This window comes from Anolis carolinensis, chromosome 6 (assembly GCF_035594765.1).
Source record: "Anolis carolinensis isolate JA03-04 chromosome 6, rAnoCar3.1.pri, whole genome shotgun sequence".
NCBI classification, from domain to species: Eukaryota; Metazoa; Chordata; class Lepidosauria; order Squamata; family Dactyloidae; genus Anolis; species Anolis carolinensis.
In genome coordinates, this window is record NC_085846.1 from 39,179,393 (window position 1) to 39,200,136 (window position 20,744).

Here is a 20,744-nt window from a genome sequence, read left to right on the forward strand (position 1 = left end):
GTTAATTGGAGAAGGGAAGATAATACCCTATTTAATAATACCCTATTTACTTAAATCTGTTGCTCACCTTTTTTTGGCAAAATTATCTAGCCAAAATTAGGGTGCGGATTAAAGTTGCATCATATGATAAACTTAGTGCTGAGCCAAAGCAAAAGGATAAGCTGCTTGAGGAGCACCTGGAGCTCCTATGAGGGACTCCATCTCTAATTTAATGGTTATGGCTCAATGCTATGCAATCCTTGGATTTGTAGTTTGATGAGGCATCAGTATTCTGTGGCTGAGAAGGCTCAACACTTTGTCAAGCTGTAGCCTCCAGGATTCCATAGCATTGAACCAAGGCAATGAAAGTGGATTTATTCTATAGCAGAGATGCACCCCAGGTTTTATTTTCTATTGCTGGAAGCTTTGGTATTCAAATGCACGAAGGAATTCTATGCACAAAGCAACTATAATGCGCCCCTTTTTTGGCCAAATTGCAGAGTTGCATTTTTTTGCCGCTGTGCATTACATCTGGCAGCAAATACTTTATTTTGTTTCAGGGCTTTGAAAATTGAGGTGTCCATTAGATTTGATGGTGCATTAGGCTTGAGTAAATACAGTACTTTCAGAGGGTTTCTGAGAACACAGAAAATGCACATGGGAATCAGAGTTGAACTGCAGGTCCTTAAGGTACTTTAGCCAATATTGTACAAATGCAGTGGTGGAAGTGAAGTATGATGTTGCTGCCAAGAACACTATTAAATAGGCTTTCAAATGGATTGTAGCTAGGATCTGACCAGGTTTGTTATTATTATCCCTTCATCTGAACTCAGGTAATCCTCTGCTCATTTAATTTAATTTCATTGTTCCTTTCTCCTTAAAATGCTAACAAGTGATTTGGTTCTTCTGGTCAGGAGAAGATGCCCGAGAGTTAATTGTTAATTGTCCTCATTGTCTTTGAATTCTCAAAATCAGCCAAGACATCAAGATAAACATAAGCCCCATCAGGAAGCAAACCCTCCAAAACCATTTAGAAACTTGACTAGATCCCCCAGAGATCAAGGCTGGAGTTTTGTCTGTCCAGATGTCAATAGCCTAAACATATGTAGGCAACCCCTGTAGATATGCCAGTCTGTAATTCTCATCCTGATTTTTGGATAAACTAATCGGGGATGTATGGAGCTGCAGTTTTGAACATCTATAGAGCACCATTTTGTCTACTTCTAGCCTAAAACGTACCAAACTTGTGAACACCTTCCTCCACAGTATACGTCACTGTTTCTTCTCCTTTCCAAACCGGACTATGTGTATGCAATACCATATGTGTTGAGGAGGAACTCAGTGATAGAGCATATGGTTTGCATGCAGATTTAAATTAATGACATCTCCATGGAGAGTTTGGAATAGAGTTGTCACATTTCCAGAAATATTGAAGCCATGGAGGAAAAAAGCTTTTCTAGATAAAAAGAGAAATTTTGGACAAATTGAACAATGCAAGATGACTCCCATTTTACAGACTGCAATCCATTTCATTATTTTAAGAATATAAAATGGTTGTATTTGATATAGTGAAAATATAGTTTATCTAGGATATAATTACAAATTGAATTTTATATTTTTAATTTATTTTTTTTGCTACAAACTAAGCTACAAGGTCCTGAACTGTAAGGAACGCCTCCCTGATTTTTACAATTTGAGGTGCAGGTACATGCACACACATGCAGACAGTAAAAATAAAATAGAAGATTGACATTTATAATACAATGAAACCTATTTTGTTTCCATTAGTTAATCATAGTGCCAAGCAGACACAAATCACTCTTTTCTGTTAAAAGACTGAGAAAAAACAAGCAGTAACAGGAATTGTATGTTATATACAAAATTCTTACAGAATCTTTAGAAATTATTTTGGGGATAGTGGACACTTTGTCTTAAACATTGTACTCATTATTTGAAAAGAAAATATTCTGTATTCATTTTTTCCTATTTGTCTGGGGGGGGGGGAATTGAGATGGTGGTCTGACTCATTACAAAAATTACACTCCACCCTAGGTTTCATTTTTTTCTCCTTCCATTATTTCCTGATTTCTAGTTGAGAAAATCTGGTCTGAAACCCTAGAGAGCCCTTGCTAATCATTTTAGCATACAGAACCAGACAGATCAAGGCTTTCGCTTCTTATTAGATAATTTCTAACATAAGGTGACTCTGACAACTCCATGGCTGCCATGGAGGCCAAATCCTCGGCATGCCTGTTGAAATCATCTTCAGTCAAAATCCTTCAATACCAGTGTTTAGGACTGCATGTCTTAGGTCAAATAGGGGACTTTGGAACAGCGAAGGTCAAATAACAAACTCCCTTACTATGTCCTGTAATGCTATACTAAATGTCAACACAACATATGAGGATACGTTTGAATTGGAAACCTAATGAGGGAGATTGTATTCTAAGAGGCCAAGGTGATACTGCGTTCCTGGTGACCGATCATGTACTGGTACTGCTGTAAAAATCGAGTGGACTCTTTTGACCTCAGTGAGACTCACCTGCTCTATTCAACTTGTATGAGAGAGCATCCACGTGTATACAATTTCCCATTGCACTCTACAGTTCAGAGGTGGAGGTGGTATGTTTTGGCTTTCTGCTCTTGGGTTGTCATCCTGTTAGGGGGCTACACAGGTGTAAATCCAAATACCTGGTTGTTGTAAAGGTTGGTATTTGCGCTTGTGCCCAGACTTATTATATTTATTTATACCCCACTTTATCTCTCCTGAAGGGACTCAAAGCGGCTTAACATAAAAGCATTATTACACAATTTAAAATATACACATAGACAAACATTAAAACAGAATTAAATGTAAACAGTATTAAAATTCAAAGTTAAAATCCATTCAACATATTCAAGTTCAAACTTAATGTTTAGCCACTGCAGACACATACACCCTGACCATTTTTGAGCCACTGCAGACACATACACCCTGGCCATTTTTTGGAGAGTTGAGAGGGAATCATAGACCAGCATCAGGTGTAATGGATTGTGTTTTGGACAAAGACACTGAGAGATCAGAGTTTAAAAACCCACACGGCCAAGGAAACCTCGACTAGGCACACTATCATTTTCCAAGCATAAACCCTTTCTGAAAAAACTCTCCCAGGAAAACTTTTTGCTCAATTTGTCTTAGAGTCACCATAAGCCACAAAAGACTTGAAGTCACACAATGATGATATGCTCCTGTAGCCAAGCACAGAATGACTATATTATTCACTCTGTCTTCTAGAAACCCAAAGTACTGTAGATATCAGCAAATGAAGAAACAGTTTTGCACTTGACTATGCCTTACTCTCCACCAGTGACATCCATGTGGGGGAACTGCAATAGCTCAACAGCAACTGAGGAACATTGAATGAACAGTAGTAACCATAGTTCTGCATGTCTGTTCTATTGCTCTATGCTGTGTCATGCAAGATCTTGTTATATTCCTGTGCTGTAAAGTGAGCTTCCATTTTTAATCCAGAACAGAACTGACTTTTACTCCAGGTTCTCAGTATCATAAATCTGCAAGTCACTGCAGAGTGGATAAAGACGTTCTAAAGCAGTTATTTATTTCTGTCCAAAGAGTGTCTGCATGTTCCCCCACCCGCTCCCAATTGTTATTTATAAGCACTTTCATTGGTTTTTATGAAAATCCCTATGTTTGGTCATTATACTTTGTCCTTTCAAATAACAGTTTTGTGAGATATTTCATAACTCTTAGTGAGCAGTTAGGTAAGGGGCCACATGTCGAACATCTCAGCTGTCCTTTAAAAATGAGAATCAGTTTTTTCTCCCTAATGGTTGCAAATATAGGCTTGGTCAATACTTTCAAAATGTAATAAACCTCCTTGTAGTGAGAGATATGTCTTTGGTTGTTGTGCGTTTTCCCATGGCTGTTACGATACGGAGAGAGGGCGAAGTAAATCTTTGTAAGATTGCATGGTTTGTATAGTTCGTAGCATTTATCTTTTCTTAGCACAGCTATGGTCAGCTTTAGTTTCTGAAAGCATGGCTTTGTCCCTAAGTGAGACACGCACAAAACCCTAGTGACTCCATGGAACATAGCCTCAGTTTCCCCAAATGCCTTGACATTTTAAACCTCTCTCCTCTTTTTCTCAGTGAATGCAGAGCAGATTTCCAATTGGGAAACGCCCTTATGAAGTAGTTGAATATAAATTTCTTTCCTGTACTGTACAACTGCAGGTCATCCATTTAGTGCTGAAATTGCCTATTAAAGTTTAATAAGGTTTATTGGCTCTGCGGTCACAAATGCCAGAAGTGCAGATCATTTCCTTTTGCCTTCCACTCAGATTGTACATTTCTTTTTCAGATTAATGAGTTGAGTAACGTCCCCGTCCCTGTTATGTTGATGCCCGATGACTTTAAGGCCTACAGCAAGATTAAGGTGGACAATCATCTTTTCAACAAGTGAGTAATTAATTTAATATCAGATTTAAAGCATGTCTCCCCATTCCTAGTTGCAATGTCAGCCTGCAGATAGCTGGTTTTGCATGCACATTGAGATTTGGGTCATTTTTTTCGTGATGTGGAAGTGAAACAAAGCACAAAGTGTATGCTGTGGAGGATCCAACTTAACATGCAGTTTTCTGCATACCTATCCATATTTTTAAACCCCCCACAGGAATATAATATAGATATAGTGCATATAAAATACTCACCAGGGATTAGTATTGCTAGTATTTTAGTCCAACTGCACTATTTGATTATAGAATCATAGAGTTGGAAGGAGACCACAAGGGCCAACCAGTCCAACCCTCTGCCACACAGGCCTGTTACCATGTTTCCCCCAAAATAAGACAATGTCTTATATTAATTTTTGCTCCCAAAGACACACTAGGTCTTATTTTCAGGGGATGTCTTAATTTACTCCCTCCTCCTCTGCCGAGGAAGGCACGTGCAGCGCGAAGGAGGAGGGAAAGGCATGCTTTTCCCTCCTCCTTTGCGCCGCACGCACCTTCCTTGGCGGAGAAGGAAGGAGCCGCTGCTGCCAAAAAAGACGAAGGACAAGGAGGGAAAAGTCCTCACCTTTCCCTCCTTGTCCTTGCCTTTCTTGGACGAGGAAGCTGCTGCTGCTGAAGAAGACAAAGGCAAGGAAGGGGAAGGGCTCGCCTTTCCCTCCTTGTCCTTGCCTTCCAAGGAGGAGAAGGAGAAGGGAGCCGCTGCTGCCGAGGAAGGCAAAGGACAAGGAGGGGATAGCGCTCACCTTTCATCATCATCATCATCATTTAATTACTTATTAATCGCCCTCCATCCAAGATGCTCTAGGCGATTTAAAAGATAAAATTGTAAAGGATAAAAATACATACATACAAATATTGATAAAATTAACATAGATTAAAAGCTCTAGTAAAGAGCCAGGTCTTGAGTGCTAGGGTAAAAGGGCCCTAACTCATGCATGGCTCTCATATAGGGCCGCAAGGCATTCCATAAGGCAGAGGCAGAAATAGAAAAAGCTCTGCGTCTGGTCCTTTCCAAATGCACTTCTCTAGGACCCGGTATATAAAGTAAGTTGCGTTGGGATGGTCGTTGCGACCTCCGATGATGGGAGAAAGAGAGACAGTCCCTGAGGTACGATGGGCCCTGGCCGTAAAGAATTTTAAAGGTCAGAACTAGCATCTTATATAGACCACGGTAATCAGTTGGAAGCCAATGCAGATGCTGCAGCACTGGTGTTATATGGCATTTCATGGGTGTTCTTGTGAGTAGCCTGGCTGCCGCATTCTGAACAATGCGGAACTTTCGGGTCGTGGACATCAGAAGGCCAACATACAGGGCGTTGCAATAGTCCAGCCTAGACATGACCGTGGCATGGATGACTGTTGCCAGAGCCTCATCAATGATGCCTTTCCCTCCTTGTCCTTGCCTTCTGAGGAGGAGGAGGAGGAGGAGGAGGAGGAGGAGGAAGAGGAAGAGGAAGAGGAAGAGGAAGAGGAAGAGGAGGAGGAGGGAGCCACTGCTGCCGAGGAAGGCGAAGGACAAGGAGGAAAAGGTGCACGCCTTTCCCTCTTTCTCCTTCATACCACACGTGCCTTCCTCGACGGCAGCGGCTTCCTTCTCCTAGGTCTTACTTTCAGGGGATGTCTTATATTTGGCAATTCCCCCAAACCTCTACTAGGTCTTATGTTCAGGGCATGCCTTACTTTCAGGGAAACACGATATGACGTATATATGAAAGCACCAAAAGGAATGCCTCTGTTCATAGATATGTCCTTACTAGAAAGATGCTGTTCTGTATCTCAGGTTTTGTAGTTTTTAAAACAAAGAGAAAACTATTGCAGGTCCTCCTGCAATGGTGACACAAGTTTTCTAGAATACTCTTAGCATGTTGATTTGTGGTCCAACCATAGCTATTTGGGGATATGTTTTCAAGCCTATCAGATACCTATCTCGACTTCTCTTCTATATTGTTTTTTCACAGTATTCTATAGAGATTTGCTTGTGGGTATGTGTTTTAAATTGCAGAGCTTTTAAAAAAATTTTGACATATTTTATCTGCTTATTCTGATATTTGTCATCATTCTTGTCATTTGTTGCTTCCATGACTCCTGTGAGTAGCAAAGTAGCTGTGTGGGAATGCTAAAGAATAAAGCAAACAACTACAGCTTAGGAAGCCTGGGGATTCGATGCTGGTGGAAGAGTAGGAAGAATAAGATTCTAAATTGAGACAGATGACTGAAAGTGGAAAAATTAGGCTGAGAACTGTAGGCTTTTGCAATTTCCCAGTCATGCTGACATCAGGGGGCTGAAACTGAGAAAACTGGATATGTAGGGGTGAATGTGACAAACTCTGTATGCTTATTTATTTCTTGTATACTTTGAAGTATGGCAGCTTCCTCTTGCTCTGGATCCATCCAACTACTTTTCACACTCCCAGACATTTTGGCCATGCTGGCAGTGGATGATAGGAGTTCTAGTCTGAAATGTCCAGAGAGTATCAAGTTGGGTTAAGCTAAGATAGGCACTTTCCTGATCACCTAGCACAAGTGAAAATTTCTTCCAAGTGAACAGATGGTCCAGCATGTTTTAGCTGTAAGAAAATTGCTTCTTTTTTCACTTATGCCATTTATGGATTATGGCCTAGCTAGCAAATTTATTTTCCCCTCTGATTTGGGAAGGCTAGTAACCTTTGTGGATTTTGTCTTCTTTCCCCCACTTTCACTTGCACCATCGACATCTTAGAAGCTTCTGCTTCCATTTAAATAAGAGTTTTGTCAATTTTGTATGCCATAATCTTGTACATACTTGGGGAAGATGGATTTTGCCATATTTCAGCTTCACAACCTGCAGTGTAGACAAGTAGAGGTGGGTCAAGATTTGTATACATTGCAAACAGGAATGCATATCTCTCTGGCTCAAGAGTAGCTGTCCAGCAATCTTTGCTTTCTGTTCTCTAGATGTCTTATTATGAAACCAGATATCTTCTTTCTGGAGCCAATGCTGTGTTTGAGTAACAGTGTTTCACTGATTTTTGAAAATTGATTGTGCAGTTTTGGCTACACCCTTAATTTTCTCCAGCAGCTGCTGCACTCAATGTTTGTTTTTAAACTTGCAGTTCGTAGTGCTTTTGAGCAAGCAGCTTTTGTATATGATGTCCATGCTGATTCAGAATCCTATTGATGTTACCATGTTGCTTTCAAGAGAGTATTCTATTTCAGTCACCCTCTATTTTATTCCCTGAGAAAGGGGAACAAACATAAATCTTTTTTTCTACAAGAGGGAATATAGTTATCACTTCAGACTGAATGTGAGAACTGGGTTCAGGAAGCCTACAGTCTGGTGGCTTTTCTCAACTGTTAATCCTTGTGAGAGTGACATACCCAGAGGCAATGCTGAATGGCTCTCCAAAGTGTGAACAAATTTGTCACATAAGATTTTGAATCATAGAGCATGACCTACAATGTGAAGGGCTCCTTGTAGATAGTTATAATAAAAGAAATGGGGTCCAACCACATCTCCCTTGAGAGTTCCATAGACACCAAAAAAGGCTGTCTCCTCTGTCCTTCCAAAATGAGCCTGTGAACATGGTTAGACTCCCTTCTCCAAAGATCCTAAGACATGTGAGGCCTCTTATGGAGGAGATGCAGGCTTTTACATAGTCTGGACCTAAGTCATATAGGGATTTATAGATCCTAACTTGTCTGGAAATAAACCAGTAGCCACTGAGGCTGCTTCAGTTAATGAATGTTCACATTTTATCTTGACTACTTTTGTTGTGAATGATTGAGAAGCAAGAGAGTTTGCAAAATAGAAAGAAACAACGTGCTTTCCTTTGTTAGTCTATTCCTCTGAGCATTTGAATTTGTCGTTGTTTCCTTAGAAGAATAACTAGAAGTTTATATCCTTTGTTTTGCCCATCTAATATGATTGACCCCAGTATAACAGCCTAGATGACTATTGATAAACATGTATGTGTGTAAAATTTTCTAACACCATATCTCTGTTTATTATAGTGACAAATAATAGCAGAAAACTATGTCAGTGAGTTTTCACACAACAGCCAATCCCAGTACTCTGCTGCAAATATTTATATAATGTTCATATTTTCTAACATGTTTTTGTTTCATACAGGTCTTATATAAGTATTTTTAAAGATTACACATAAATCAACAGTAATGTGTTACATGTCTTTTAATCTACAATGTATTTAAAATCAGATTGTATCTTAACATACTGAAGGACAATTTATCCGCACCTCTTTTCAGAGAGAACCTGCCGAGTCGTTTCAAATTTAAGGAATACTGTCCACTGGTGTTCCGAAATCTCCGGGAGAGGTTTGGGATTGATGACCAAGATTATCAGGTATGGAGCAAGATTATGGAATCAATATCTCAGAACGAAGAGCTGCGCTGTGCTGAACCTATTAAGATGGAATTGAAAGGGATCTTTCTTTATTGTGTAAGATCAATATGAGAGTCCTTACAAAAGTAGGAGCAGTCACCAGAAGGAAGACAGAATAGTTTTGTGTGTGTGCATGTGTGTGTGTGTCAGGAGCAACTTGAGAAACTGCAAGATGCTTCTGCTGTGAGAGAATTGGCTGTCTGCAAGGATGTTGCCCAGGAGATGCCCGGATGTTTGATGTTTTACCATCCTGTGGGAGGCTTCTCTCATGTCCCTGCGTTGGAAGCTGGAGCTTAGAGACAGGAACTCACCCTGCTCCCCAGATTCAAACTGCCAACCTTTTGGTCAGCAGTCCTGCTGGCACAAGGGTTTAACCCATTGTGCCACCAGTGGCTCCTAGACAGAATAATGCATGTTATTTATTATTTGCATTTTTTTGCTTATACACCCCAGCTCTGCAGAGCTCAAGAGATAGTTGCATGATTGTCCTTCTCACAACAATTTTGTGATGTTAGGCTAGGCTGAAAGATGATGACTGCCCAATATCACATAGTAAATTCAGGATTAACTGTGTGTTTAACCTGTATACCTTGAGAATGAAAGAATGATCAAGTGGTAAAGGGTTCAGATGAGAGGTAGAAAGTAGTATATTTGGGCAGTACTACTTACGACAATGAAAACAAGTACATTGAGGTTGAGAGTGTAGGGAGAGGTCCACATGTGCAGTCAAGAAGAATAGGTAAAGAAAGTCATTGCAGCATAAACATATGAGAACTGACTATGCTCAGGGTGGCTACATCTCCCAGAACAAATCTAGGTATTTGTGTGTGTGAGGGTAAGATCTATCTAGAAATAACTACAAATCAATCCAGTATACTCCTGGTGTAACTAGTCGTGGCAGACAGTATGTATTTCAAAACAGGAAGAGTTTAGTCTTTTTAGCTATTTCATAGAATTTTAAAAACAGGAAGGTAGGTAAGTAGGCTTGTGTGTGTGTCACAGAGAGAAAGAGAGAGGGGGAAGTTAGTGCACAAAAGAATCTAAGTGCTGGTAGTCACTACATAGAACCTAGTTAGCAGTCTACCAGCTTGAAGTGTTTTTGCTGCTGTATAGAACATATTCCTCATTTTCTCATGAATCAAGGTTGCTCCCCTTGCAGGCCTGGGTTGCTGCAACTGCTTGTTCTTCTGTTGCCTCTTTGTAGAATTCCGTGACACGGAGTGCCCCCGTCTACAGCGAAAGCCATGGACGGTGCGGGGTTCGTTTCCTCACCACCTATGACCGGCGGTTTGTCATCAAGGCGGTGTCGAGCGAAGATGTTGCAGAGATGCACAACATCCTAAAGAAGTACCACCAAGTAAGGGTGGTGTAGAGGAATGGGGGATATTAAATACCATCTTTTGTTCCAGAATAGATAGCATGATGTGGAAGGACAGTCCTTTTGTGTTGGCAGGGGGCTTCTATCATTTCTACAGTGTTCCCCTCTCTGCAGTCAGTAACAAGAAGGCATATGCTTTGGCTTTAGTCCTCCAGCAAGTCTCCTCCTCTTCTCAATGAGATACGGCACCACTGCTGGTTTTTTTGGCACTAAAATTGATAGCAAATATTTTAATATTTAGTTTGCACAATTAACAATAAAATGTACAGATATACACACACAAAATACATATTATTTTAAACAATGCCTCCTACTATCCATATTGTATTTGTGTTGTCGAAGACTTTCATGGCTGGAATTATTGGGTTGCTGTGTGTTTTCTGGGCCGTATGGCCATGTTCCAGAAGCATTCTCTCCTGACGTTTCACCCATATGAGGATGCCTGCCATAGATGTGGGCAAAATGTCAGGAATGCTTCTGGAACATGGCCATACAGCCCAGAAAACCCATAGCAACCCATATAGTAATTGCTCTGCATTATGCTGTTCCCTCCTCCCACTGTCCTGTTACGATGACCTCCCGTCCCTTTGAAGACATTCATATATTACCATTTCCCCCTTCCCAGTGAAACGCCCTCCCACTCTTCCGTCTAGCACAACAGTCATCATCTATAAAATTCCATGCAAAGGTTCTAACAAGCAAAAAATAAATTACAAAGCCTTTTTAATAAAAACTATAAGAACTTTTATCTCCTTCCTTCTTCCCACACAATTCAAATATGGTTTCCTTTCCATAACAAAATTATTGTGTATTTTCTTATGACCTATTCTCCCACTTCCGTCATCCCAAAAACCTTCACAATCCATTTTTTCTTTTCTCTCTCTCTCAATTTTGGCATTAAAATTGAATGAATGCTTACCTCTAATTTCCAAAAGGAGGCTCTCACGTGGTGATGTCAAGCATAGAATAATGCCACTCTGTGGCTATATGGAATTTTGCCAGTGGCCACTTTCAGTTCAAAATCAATTAATTCAAGTTGTGCATTATACTTTAGGCTAGGGGTGTCTGAAACAGTTGGGTTTTTTTTTTCCGTGTCAGGAGCAACCGGAGTTGCTTCTGGAGTGAGAGAATTGGCCGTCTGCAAGGCTGTTGCCCAGGGGACGCCCGGATGTTTTGATGTTTTACCAACCTTGTGGGAGGCTTCTCTCATGTCCCCGCATGGAGCTGGAGCTGATAAGAGGGAGCTCATCCGCGCTCTCCCCGGGTGGGATTCGAACCTGGCAGCCTTCAGTTCAGCAACCCAACCTTCAAGTCGTGAGGCTTTTATCCCCTAGGCCACATTGCAACTCCCAGCATCCTACACCATTGGTTTTGCTGGCTATGGCTGCTGGGCATTGTGGTTTAACATAATCTGGAGGCCATGACTCCTAGGTCTGACTTATGAGTTGGTGTGCTTGTCAGTCTCTATGCTCGACCACTTTTGCTGCTCAATGCCTCACGTGTCTTCCAGTAGCTCCCAACACATCTCCTTCTCTCTCTGCATAATTGCTAAGCTGATGGATGATGCCATGATGTGGAGGTTTTGTGGAGAGACACTGTAGGCCCCTCCACAGTATTGGCAGGCTGGGCTGAATCAGTATTTCCTGTCCCTCTCTCAGGGTACTGAACTGGTAAGCATGTAGACATCATCCTTTGCCAAGGTCAGAAATGTGCTTCTGTTCCTCCTCTGCTTTATTTCCCTCATTCAGTGGGATCAAACAAGGCTCAGTACTGGTATCCCGCAATGTAGTTGGAAAACTCTTGCGATCAGAGTTGGAATGAGAGACTTGTGGTGCACCATCTGCACTTTCCATGTCTGTTTACTTAGGAGAGGCACTAGCATCAACAGCGGTGGCAGAAGGAAAAGGGCTGTGGTCACTGCGGTCAGGAAGGGAGCTCTTTCCCGAGGAGGGTCAGGCTGTATATTCATCCCAGTTAAGCTCCTGGCAAGCAGCCAGGACTCCACTGTGACCTTTGGTCCCATAAAACTGGGCTACCTTTCAGACTGTGTTCATTGTGTGTATGCACATTTTAAAAATTGGTTTTAAAATTGGTTGTGTTGTCAGTTACTATTGCAAGGAGTTGCCTGCTTTCAGCCACTTGGTAAACGCTTCTCTCCCCAATTACTGGCTACTGGCCTCTTCCACCTAAACCCCAAATCTCGCCCTTTCAATCTGGGGGTCGGGAGTGAAAGAGAGTGGCGGAAGAGAGTGGCAAAGCAAGAGGGGAGAAGAGGAAGATCTGAAGGGAGCTGTGTGGCCACCATTCTCCACCCTAGTGGCCTTTTCTCCCTCCTTCCTTATTTCCATCCTATTCCCACCTCTGCTCCGCTTGACTAGGCTCCAGTGCGCCCCCACTAGGGAAGCGAGGAGAGCCCCAAAGAGACTGCTCAAAGGGGAGAAGGTTGAGTATCGCCACAATCACCATCCGACTGGTGGCGAGGAAATAGCTCCCTCAGAACTTGACAGAACTTGTTCGAACTTGCCTGAGGTTGTCGCAGCCATCTACTATTTGCCATTGCTCTGTCGGACCGAAGGGCAGTGAGCCCTCAGCCTGGGCCAGTTGGAGCAGCATTACCGCTACCTCTTTATTTGCCATCTGCCGCTGCCCTGCCGGACCGGAGGGCAGCGAGCCTGTAGCCTGGGCTAGAGGAGCTGCACTCTCAGTAAACTGTCTTCCATCGGGAACCCGCTCCCTTAGAAATTTGCCAGAGGTTCCGGTGGTCATCTGGGCCAGAGGTGCTGCATTACTTCTGCCCTTCATCTGCCATCTGCCGCTGCCCTGCTGGACCAGAGGGCAGCAAGCCTCCAGCCTTGGCCAGAGGGGCTACAACTTGCGTTGCGCCCGTCCAGCGGCCTGTCTTCCATTGAACCCACTCGTCAACTAGTGGCTGAACCGGGAACTATTTCTACACCTGCTCCGGTCCCCTTGGGAGACTGAAGGGTGAAGTTACAGCGTAGGACTCTACCAGCACTAGTCCTCTGGAGAAGGAAGCGAATAACTCTCTGTAATCTATGCTGACCTTGGGACACTACTGTTCGGGCTCGCCATCTTGCCTGATTCTTTTGTGGTTGTTTATCTATTGGTCATTTTATTTGTTTCTTGTAATTATTTTTAATAGTGATGTGTACTATGACTGGGCTTTTGTTTTGTTTGTTTAGTGCAGTGAGGAAGGTTAGACTGTAGTGCTGAGGGCTTTTGGGTGGGTAAAGAGATATTTCCTAAGATTTCTCATGAGTTATTGGTTTGGGTTTTGGTTCTGTTGGACTTTGGAAAGTGATTGAGGGTCCGAGTATGTATTGGTAAGAGTAATTAGTTCTCTCAGGAGAGTAGGTTCTAGAACGTTTGAGAAAGATCAGTGAGAAAGGGTGGAATACCTTTGAAGGTTTTTTGAGTGGTACTGTTGGAAGGTTTTTGGTGAAAGTTGTACAGGAAAATGAATCAGCTGGGAACTCATGGGAATACTGAACTTTCTCACCTGTGTGAACTTATGGGGAAGTCGCTTGACCTCGTCTTCTCACAACTTGCTACATTAAATGAGAAGATAGACTACCTCTTCAAAGGGATCTCCCTCTTGGTGAGCAATCCTGGTCAGTGTTACATCGGGAAGGAAGAGGACATCGCGACTGCCACTTCAACCGAGTATAAGTGGTCTTTGACTTCTGATGGGGAGGGTGGGGAATGGCAATCAGAACATAAGGAGGAATTTTTGAAGGAAGATGGGGACGTTGAGAATGAGAGACAGCTTCCTCATGACTACAGGGGAGAAGGGAGGGCTGGGCATAAGGTTACGGATCAGGGTTTAAAAAGGACAATTGCACATGGAATATCCGAGTCTGGCCTGTGCACACTTGACCCAATGCGCCACCAAAAATATTTACCTCAATTAGAAAAATTGGCGTTTGAAATAACAGACTCATGGTTGAATAGGGGCAGATGGACCTCAAGGAGAGCGGTACAGGAGTCCCTCGGTCAAATACTATCTGTGAGCCCAAGTGTAGTCAAAATTAAGTTCATTTCATGGCTACGTAGGGACTTTCAAGCTCATGACCGCTCCATACGTCTCGTTATCACCTTTGATGATAGCACTTTAATTGAAGCACTTTGGGCGCGTAAACCCCTGTTGAATTCATGGGGTATTAATATTAGGAAGGTATTTCTGGACCCCACAATCCGCCCCTTGATGGCAGGTTCGGAACTGCATTTTCAAGGTACCATTAGTTCCAGAATGGTTAGTGCCCATGACTCTTTATCTAGGTCCCCTCCACTCTTAGAATCTTGTGTAGTGTCCCCCATTTCAACTCTAGACCCTTCCCAATCTATTCTCGATTCCCGCCCAGAGACATTGCTCTTGTTTAGTCAATCTAGTTCCCCTGACTGCTCCATCATCTCATCATTACAGGATTCATTCTCAGACTCTAAGCAGGATAGAATCCTGAGTCGCTCCCCATTTATGGACAGCTGACTAGGGCATCGCAATGAGAGCTCTATCCTGCCTGTCGCCCTGGGGGGAGTGGACCGGAGCCTGGGGGAGACCATTGAGGTCGTGTGGGGGAGGAGGAGGAGTGGTCACCTTTATCCCAGGGATAAGCGCAACAGAGTTCTTGCGACCCTGGAGAAGGATAGGAGTGGTAGCCTCCATGACAGTCCCCTCCGTTTGAAGGTCCTGCTATTTAATGCCAGATCCGTCAATGGTAAATCAGCTATCATCCAGGATTTGATCCTGGATGAAGCAGCGGATCTGGCTTGCATCACCGAGACCTGGTTGGATGAGCCCGGCGGGGTAAATCTCGCCCAGCTGTGTCCTCCAGGTTTCGGGGTGCAACAGCAGGCCAGAGCCGGGGGGCGGGGAGGTGGGGTTGCGGTGGTCTTTCGGCAGACAATCTCCCTGGTCAGGTGCGCCATCCCGCAATCTGCAGGTTTTGAGTGTGTCCATCTTAAGGTGGGTACCCGGGACAGTTTGGGGATTCTGCTGGTGTACCGTCCACCCCGCGACACGGCAGTCTCCCTGCCCAAGCTGGCAGAGGTGATCTCTGGTGCGGCTTTGGTCTCTCAGCGGCTGGTAGTGCTGGGGGACTTTAACATTCATGCCGAGGCCACATTAACTGGTGCAGCTGAAGACTTCATGGCCGCCATGACGACCATGGGACTGTCCCAAGTGATATCTGGTCCCACTCATCAAGCTGGACACACACTTGACCTGGTTTTTGTTGCGGCAGATGGTGAGGTCGGAGTGGAAGAGCAAAATATTCTTCCGTTGTCATGGTCCGATCACCACCTGATCAGTTTAAGACTCACTGTGACCTCAAACCTCCGCAGGGGTGGTGGACCCATTAAGATGGTCCGCCCCAGGAGACTGATGGATCCAGATGGATTCTTGAGGTCTCTTGGGGATCTTCCTGTCATGGAGGCTGACGATCCTGTCGATGCCTTGGTAGATCGCTACAATAGCGAGATGTCCAGGGCAATTGACATGATCGCCCCCGAACGTCCCCTCTCATTGCGAAGAGTCACTTCGGCTCCCTGGTTCACGGAGGAGCTGGCAGTGATGAAGCGCTCGAGGAGGGGACTAGAGTGCCACTGGCGGAAAACTCGTAGCGTTTCTGACCGAGCACGGGCTAGAGCCGCTATTAGGGCCTACTCCGCGGCTTTGCGGGCAGCCAGGAAGACCTTCACGACTGCCCGCATAGCGTCTGCAACTAACAGACCATCGGAGTTGTTTCGGGTCGTCGGGGAGCTCCTTCACCCTCCTGAGGGGGGAGGGGCACCCGAAGACTCGGCAACTCGGTGCAGCGAGTTCGCGCACCACTTTGCAGACAAAGTCGCTCAGACTCGCTTCGACTTGGATGCTAGTTTTGTTGCAGTGCCAAAAGAGGTAACTGAGGCACCTGTCTGTTCGAACTTGTGGGATTCGTTTCAGCTTGTTCGCCCGGATGACGTGGACAGGATCCTTGGGGCGGTGAGAGCGACCACTTGCTCTGCAGACCCTTGCCCCTCGTGGCTAATTAAATCGGCCAGAGGAGGGTTGGTAGAGTGGTTTGTGATGATAATTAATGCCTCTTTGGATCAAGGCAAATTTCCATCTGTCCTCAAACAGGCCATAGTGAGGCCTATATTGAAGAAGGCCTCCCTTGATTCGGCCATTCTAAACAACTACAGACCAATCTCGAACCTCCCTTTCTTGGGCAAGGTCCTGGAGCGGGTGGTTGCCTCGCAGCTCCAGGGTTTCCTGGATGACACCGATTTTCTGGACCCATCGCAGTCTGGCTTTAGACCTGGGCACAGTACTGAGACGGCTTTGGTCGCCTTGGTGGATGACCTCCGCAGGGAGCTGGACAGGGGGAGTGTGACCCTGCTGGTTCTCTTGGACATCTCAGCGGCTTTCGATACCATCGACCATGGTATCCTTCTGGGACGGCTCTCCGGGATGGGCCTTGGGGGCATGGCTCTGTCATGGCTTCAGTCCTTCCTGGAGGGCCGTTCCCAGTTGGTGAAGCTGGGGGACACCTGCTCAGACCCCTGGCCTTTGACCTGTGGGGTCCCGCAAGGTTCCATTCTGTCCCCCATGCTTTTTAACATCTACATGAAACCGCTGGGAGAGGTCATCCGGAGTTTTGGAGTTCGGTGCCATCTCTACGCAGATGACACTCAACTCTACTACTCCTTTCCACCGAACTCCAAGGAAGCCCCTGTGATGACCCATGGGCCTTGTAGTCCTGCTCAGGACATTGTAATTCCTGATGAAGATGAAAACTTGGGTTTTTTACCTTCCCAGTCTGAACTGGATTCCTCTCAGCCAGATCTTTCCCAGGCAGATCTGGGAACCTTGCACCTGCAAGAAAGTTGTCTCCCAGAAGTATGTCAAACAAACCCAGAGCCTACTTCTCCCGTGTTCTTGCGCCGGGAGTTTTGTAAACAACAGAGAAGTTTGGAATCAGCTTCGCGCAGGAGTGCGAGGATTGCAGCTAAGAATGTAGCCAATTAAGACTGCTTCTCGTGAGAATCTTTAAGGAGTTTAACATCTGGTCTCAGAGTTTAGCTTTCGGTTCTGATTCCCAGAGAACTGCTTCGGTGGGAAAGTTAGACTCTATATAGGTGTTTTACCCGCGTAGTAACTTCGCGGAGTCAATTCGTCAGCCTACGGAGCGAGTTGTGTCTGGACAGCGCGCTCCGATTCAAGCCTCGCTCCTGCTCAAGCCTTGCCTTGCTATCCAGCCTTCGCCTTGCTTTCCAGCCTTTGTTTATCTACGGACTTTGCCTTGTTTCCCAGGACCAATCCTTGCCTTGCTCCACGGATTTTACCAAGTTATTCCACGGACCTTGTTCTTGTTCCTAGTTACCTTGTTCCACGTTTTAAGCCTTGTTTCAAGTATCAAGTTATTTCCTAGCCTTGCTCAAATTTATGGACTAAAGGACCTTGTCATCTCCCCTCACTTTGCCTGGCAAAGTGAGTGTTTCGGTTATTGGATTACAACTTTGGACCTTAATATTTCATATTGGACATTGTTTCTTTGGACTAATTTTGACCTTTCCTGAAAGGTCTGCTTCTGGACTAACTTTTACATTTGCTTTTACTAACTTTATATATTTCCTTAATAAAGATATTAGATAGAATCTGGCCTCTGCGTATGGTTATTGGTGCTCTGTAGCCTGGGTCGTGACAGTTTGACTCCGCCACCCTAAGCACCAATTAACCTCGGCCAGAATGTCTACCGGAACCGTGCCCGGTGGGCAGCCACTGAGCTACACCATCAGCAAGGACGAAGTGGATCGCATCCGCGACAGACTCAACGCCCAGGATGGAGAAATAAAGGGCTTGCGGGAGCGCGGAATCCGCCTCCCGGCCATGGCGTTGCCTACCAAGTTTACTGGAGAAGCTTCTAAGGTTCATGTTTTCCGTCGCCAATGTCAAGCTTATCTAGAGGCCCGTGATGCCGAGTTTCCCCAAGAAGACATCAAAGTGGCGTGGGTTTACAGTCTTCTAGACGGGCCAGCGGCCAATTGGGCGACGGCACTGTTCGACCAAGCCTCTCCACACCTAAGATCAGCGCAACACTTCTTGGACCACCTCAAGGAGACTTGGGGAATCGAGGACAATTTGGAGGCAGCCGGTCACAAACTCCGTCGCCTTTTCCAAGGAGACAGACCTATGTCTCAGTATATAGCCGAGTTCCGAGTGCTGGCCCACAACACCGGCTGGAACGATGTAGCCCTCAGAGGACAATTCCGGGAGGGTCTCAACATTGAAATGCTGGAAGAAATCTCCAAGGTGGATCCTCCCCAGACCCTCGAGGCACTCATTGATCAATGTTTACGGGCTGAAGTCATGATTGCCAACAGGAAACAGTGGGTTCGAGGCCAGGGCAGTAGAGCCGGGGCAAAACCCCCCGCTCCCGCCAGCGTTCAGCCACGTCCAGTGTGGAGACCCCCACCGCCAACCCCATACCCCAGAGGAGGCGAGGAGGTGCCGATGCAGTTGGGCAATGTGCGTCCCAGACTAGATGCCGCCGAAAAGGCCCGTCGTCAACGCTTAAACCTCTGTTGGTACTGCGGGAACGGGGGCCACTTCGCCAGAGAGTGCCCAGCCAAAGGGAAGCCTGCCGCCCGTCTTGCGGCGGCGTCCTCCACGGAGACGAAGGCGTCTGAGCCGACTGGCACACAGCCGGCGGGGGAAGCCAACGACCGGGTGTAGAGAGGCTCGCCAACCCGGTCAAAAAATCCATTCAAGAGCCGCCAACCGGGGTCCTGTTCCTTCTCGTGGTCACATTATGGTCAGCAAAAAGGGGACCCGTCATGATCCACGCCATGATAGACTCTGGAGCTACCAACAATTTCATTGATAGAGAGTATGCCGACTCTCTGGGATTACAATATCATGATTTCAAGAATGCCCGTGTGGTGCAAGCCATAGACGGCCGCCCCCTCAAGACGGGCCCCGTAAGTCAGTGGTCGGAACCCACCAGGATGTGGATAAGGGAACATATGGAAGAGATTTCCTTCTTTGTTACCGAGGTTCCCCATTTCCCTGTGATTTTGGGAATTCCATGGCTGACTCTCCACGACCCTAACATCTCCTGGTCCAACAGAGAACTGCAGTTTGCTTCACCGTACTGCCAAAACCATTGCCTCGTAGCCAAGGTCTGCCATGCCACAGACACCGAGCCCATCATCACCTTGCCAAAGAAGTACTCCGAGTATTGGGATGTATTCAATGAGAAAGAAGCCGAAAAATTACCCCCACATAGACCTTATGACTGTGCCATTGACTTGGTGGAGGGGGCCCCGATCCCGCGAGGGCATCTCTACTCCCTGACTGAACCAGAGCAAGAAGCTCTCAGGGAATTCATAGAGACAAACCTTCGCAAGGGATTCATCAGACCCTCTCAATCCCCAGCCGCCTCCCCAGTGATGTTTGTGAAGAAGAAGTCAGGGGAACTACGCTTGGTGGTGGACTACAGAGCATTGAACAATATCACCAAGCGGAACAGCTATCCCCTGCCCTTAATCTCGGATCTACTGGATCGGCTTCGAGGAGCCAAGGTTTACACCAAGCTGGATCTTCGGGGGGCTTACAACTTAGTTCGCATCAGGGAAGGGGACGAGTGGAAGACCGCCTTCCAGACCAAATTCGGATTATTCGAGTCCCGAGTTATGAATTTCGGTTTATGCGGAGCTCCCGCAACGTTCCAGCATTTTGTCAATGACATTTTTCAGGACTATCTAGACAGGTTCTTGATAATCTACCTGGACGATTTTTTGGTGTTTTCTAGATCACAATCAGAACATGAGAACCACGTCAAAATGGTGTTACAACGACTGCGGGATCATGGACTTTATGCCAAGCTGGAAAAATGCGCCTTTGATCTACAAGAGGTAGATTTCCTTGGTTACCGCATCTCGCCTCTAGGGCTTTCCATGGATCCAGCCAAGGTTTCAGCAGTATTGGAATGGCGGGCGCCAACTAACAAGAAAGAGGTGCAGCGTTTCTTGGGGTTCGCGAACTATTACCGCAAGTTCATTCCAGATTTTGCCCGCTGGTCCGACCCCATCACTAGCTGCATCCGTGGAAAGCAGCCTTTCCGCTGGGCTGATCAAGCAGAGAAAGGGTTCCAGCAACTAAAGAAACTATTCACCTCCCAGCCAATTCTACAGCACCCAAATCCTGGAACCCCTTTTGTTGTGCAAGCGGACGCCTCTGATGTGGCAATTGGGGCTGTACTCTTACAACCGGTGGGAGATCACCTCCATCCCTGTGCCTTTTACTCTCGTCAACTAACCACACCAGAGAGGAATTACACCATTTGGGAAAAAGAACTACTGGCCATAAAGGCAGCCTTTGAAACTTGGAGACATTGGCTAGAAGGGGCCAAATTTCCCATTGAAGTCCACACTGATCATCGTAATCTAGAACATCTAAGAACTGCCCGCAAACTAAATCAGAGGCAGCAACGTTGGGCTT

At 45.4% G+C, this 20,744-nt stretch overlaps 1 protein-coding gene across 1 annotated transcript in view; it reads left to right on the top strand.

Annotated features, from left to right (window-relative positions):
• Positions 1-20,744, top strand: part of pip4k2b (phosphatidylinositol-5-phosphate 4-kinase type 2 beta) — a 43,694-nt gene that overhangs the window by 10,114 nt on the left and 12,836 nt on the right. Inside the window, exons 2-4 of the mRNA XM_003222518.4 lie at positions 4,340-4,437; positions 8,733-8,829; positions 10,073-10,225. Of these exons, the coding sequence (XP_003222566.1) occupies positions 4,340-4,437; positions 8,733-8,829; positions 10,073-10,225 (348 nt within the window). The remainder of the gene's footprint in view (positions 1-4,339; positions 4,438-8,732; positions 8,830-10,072; positions 10,226-20,744) is intronic.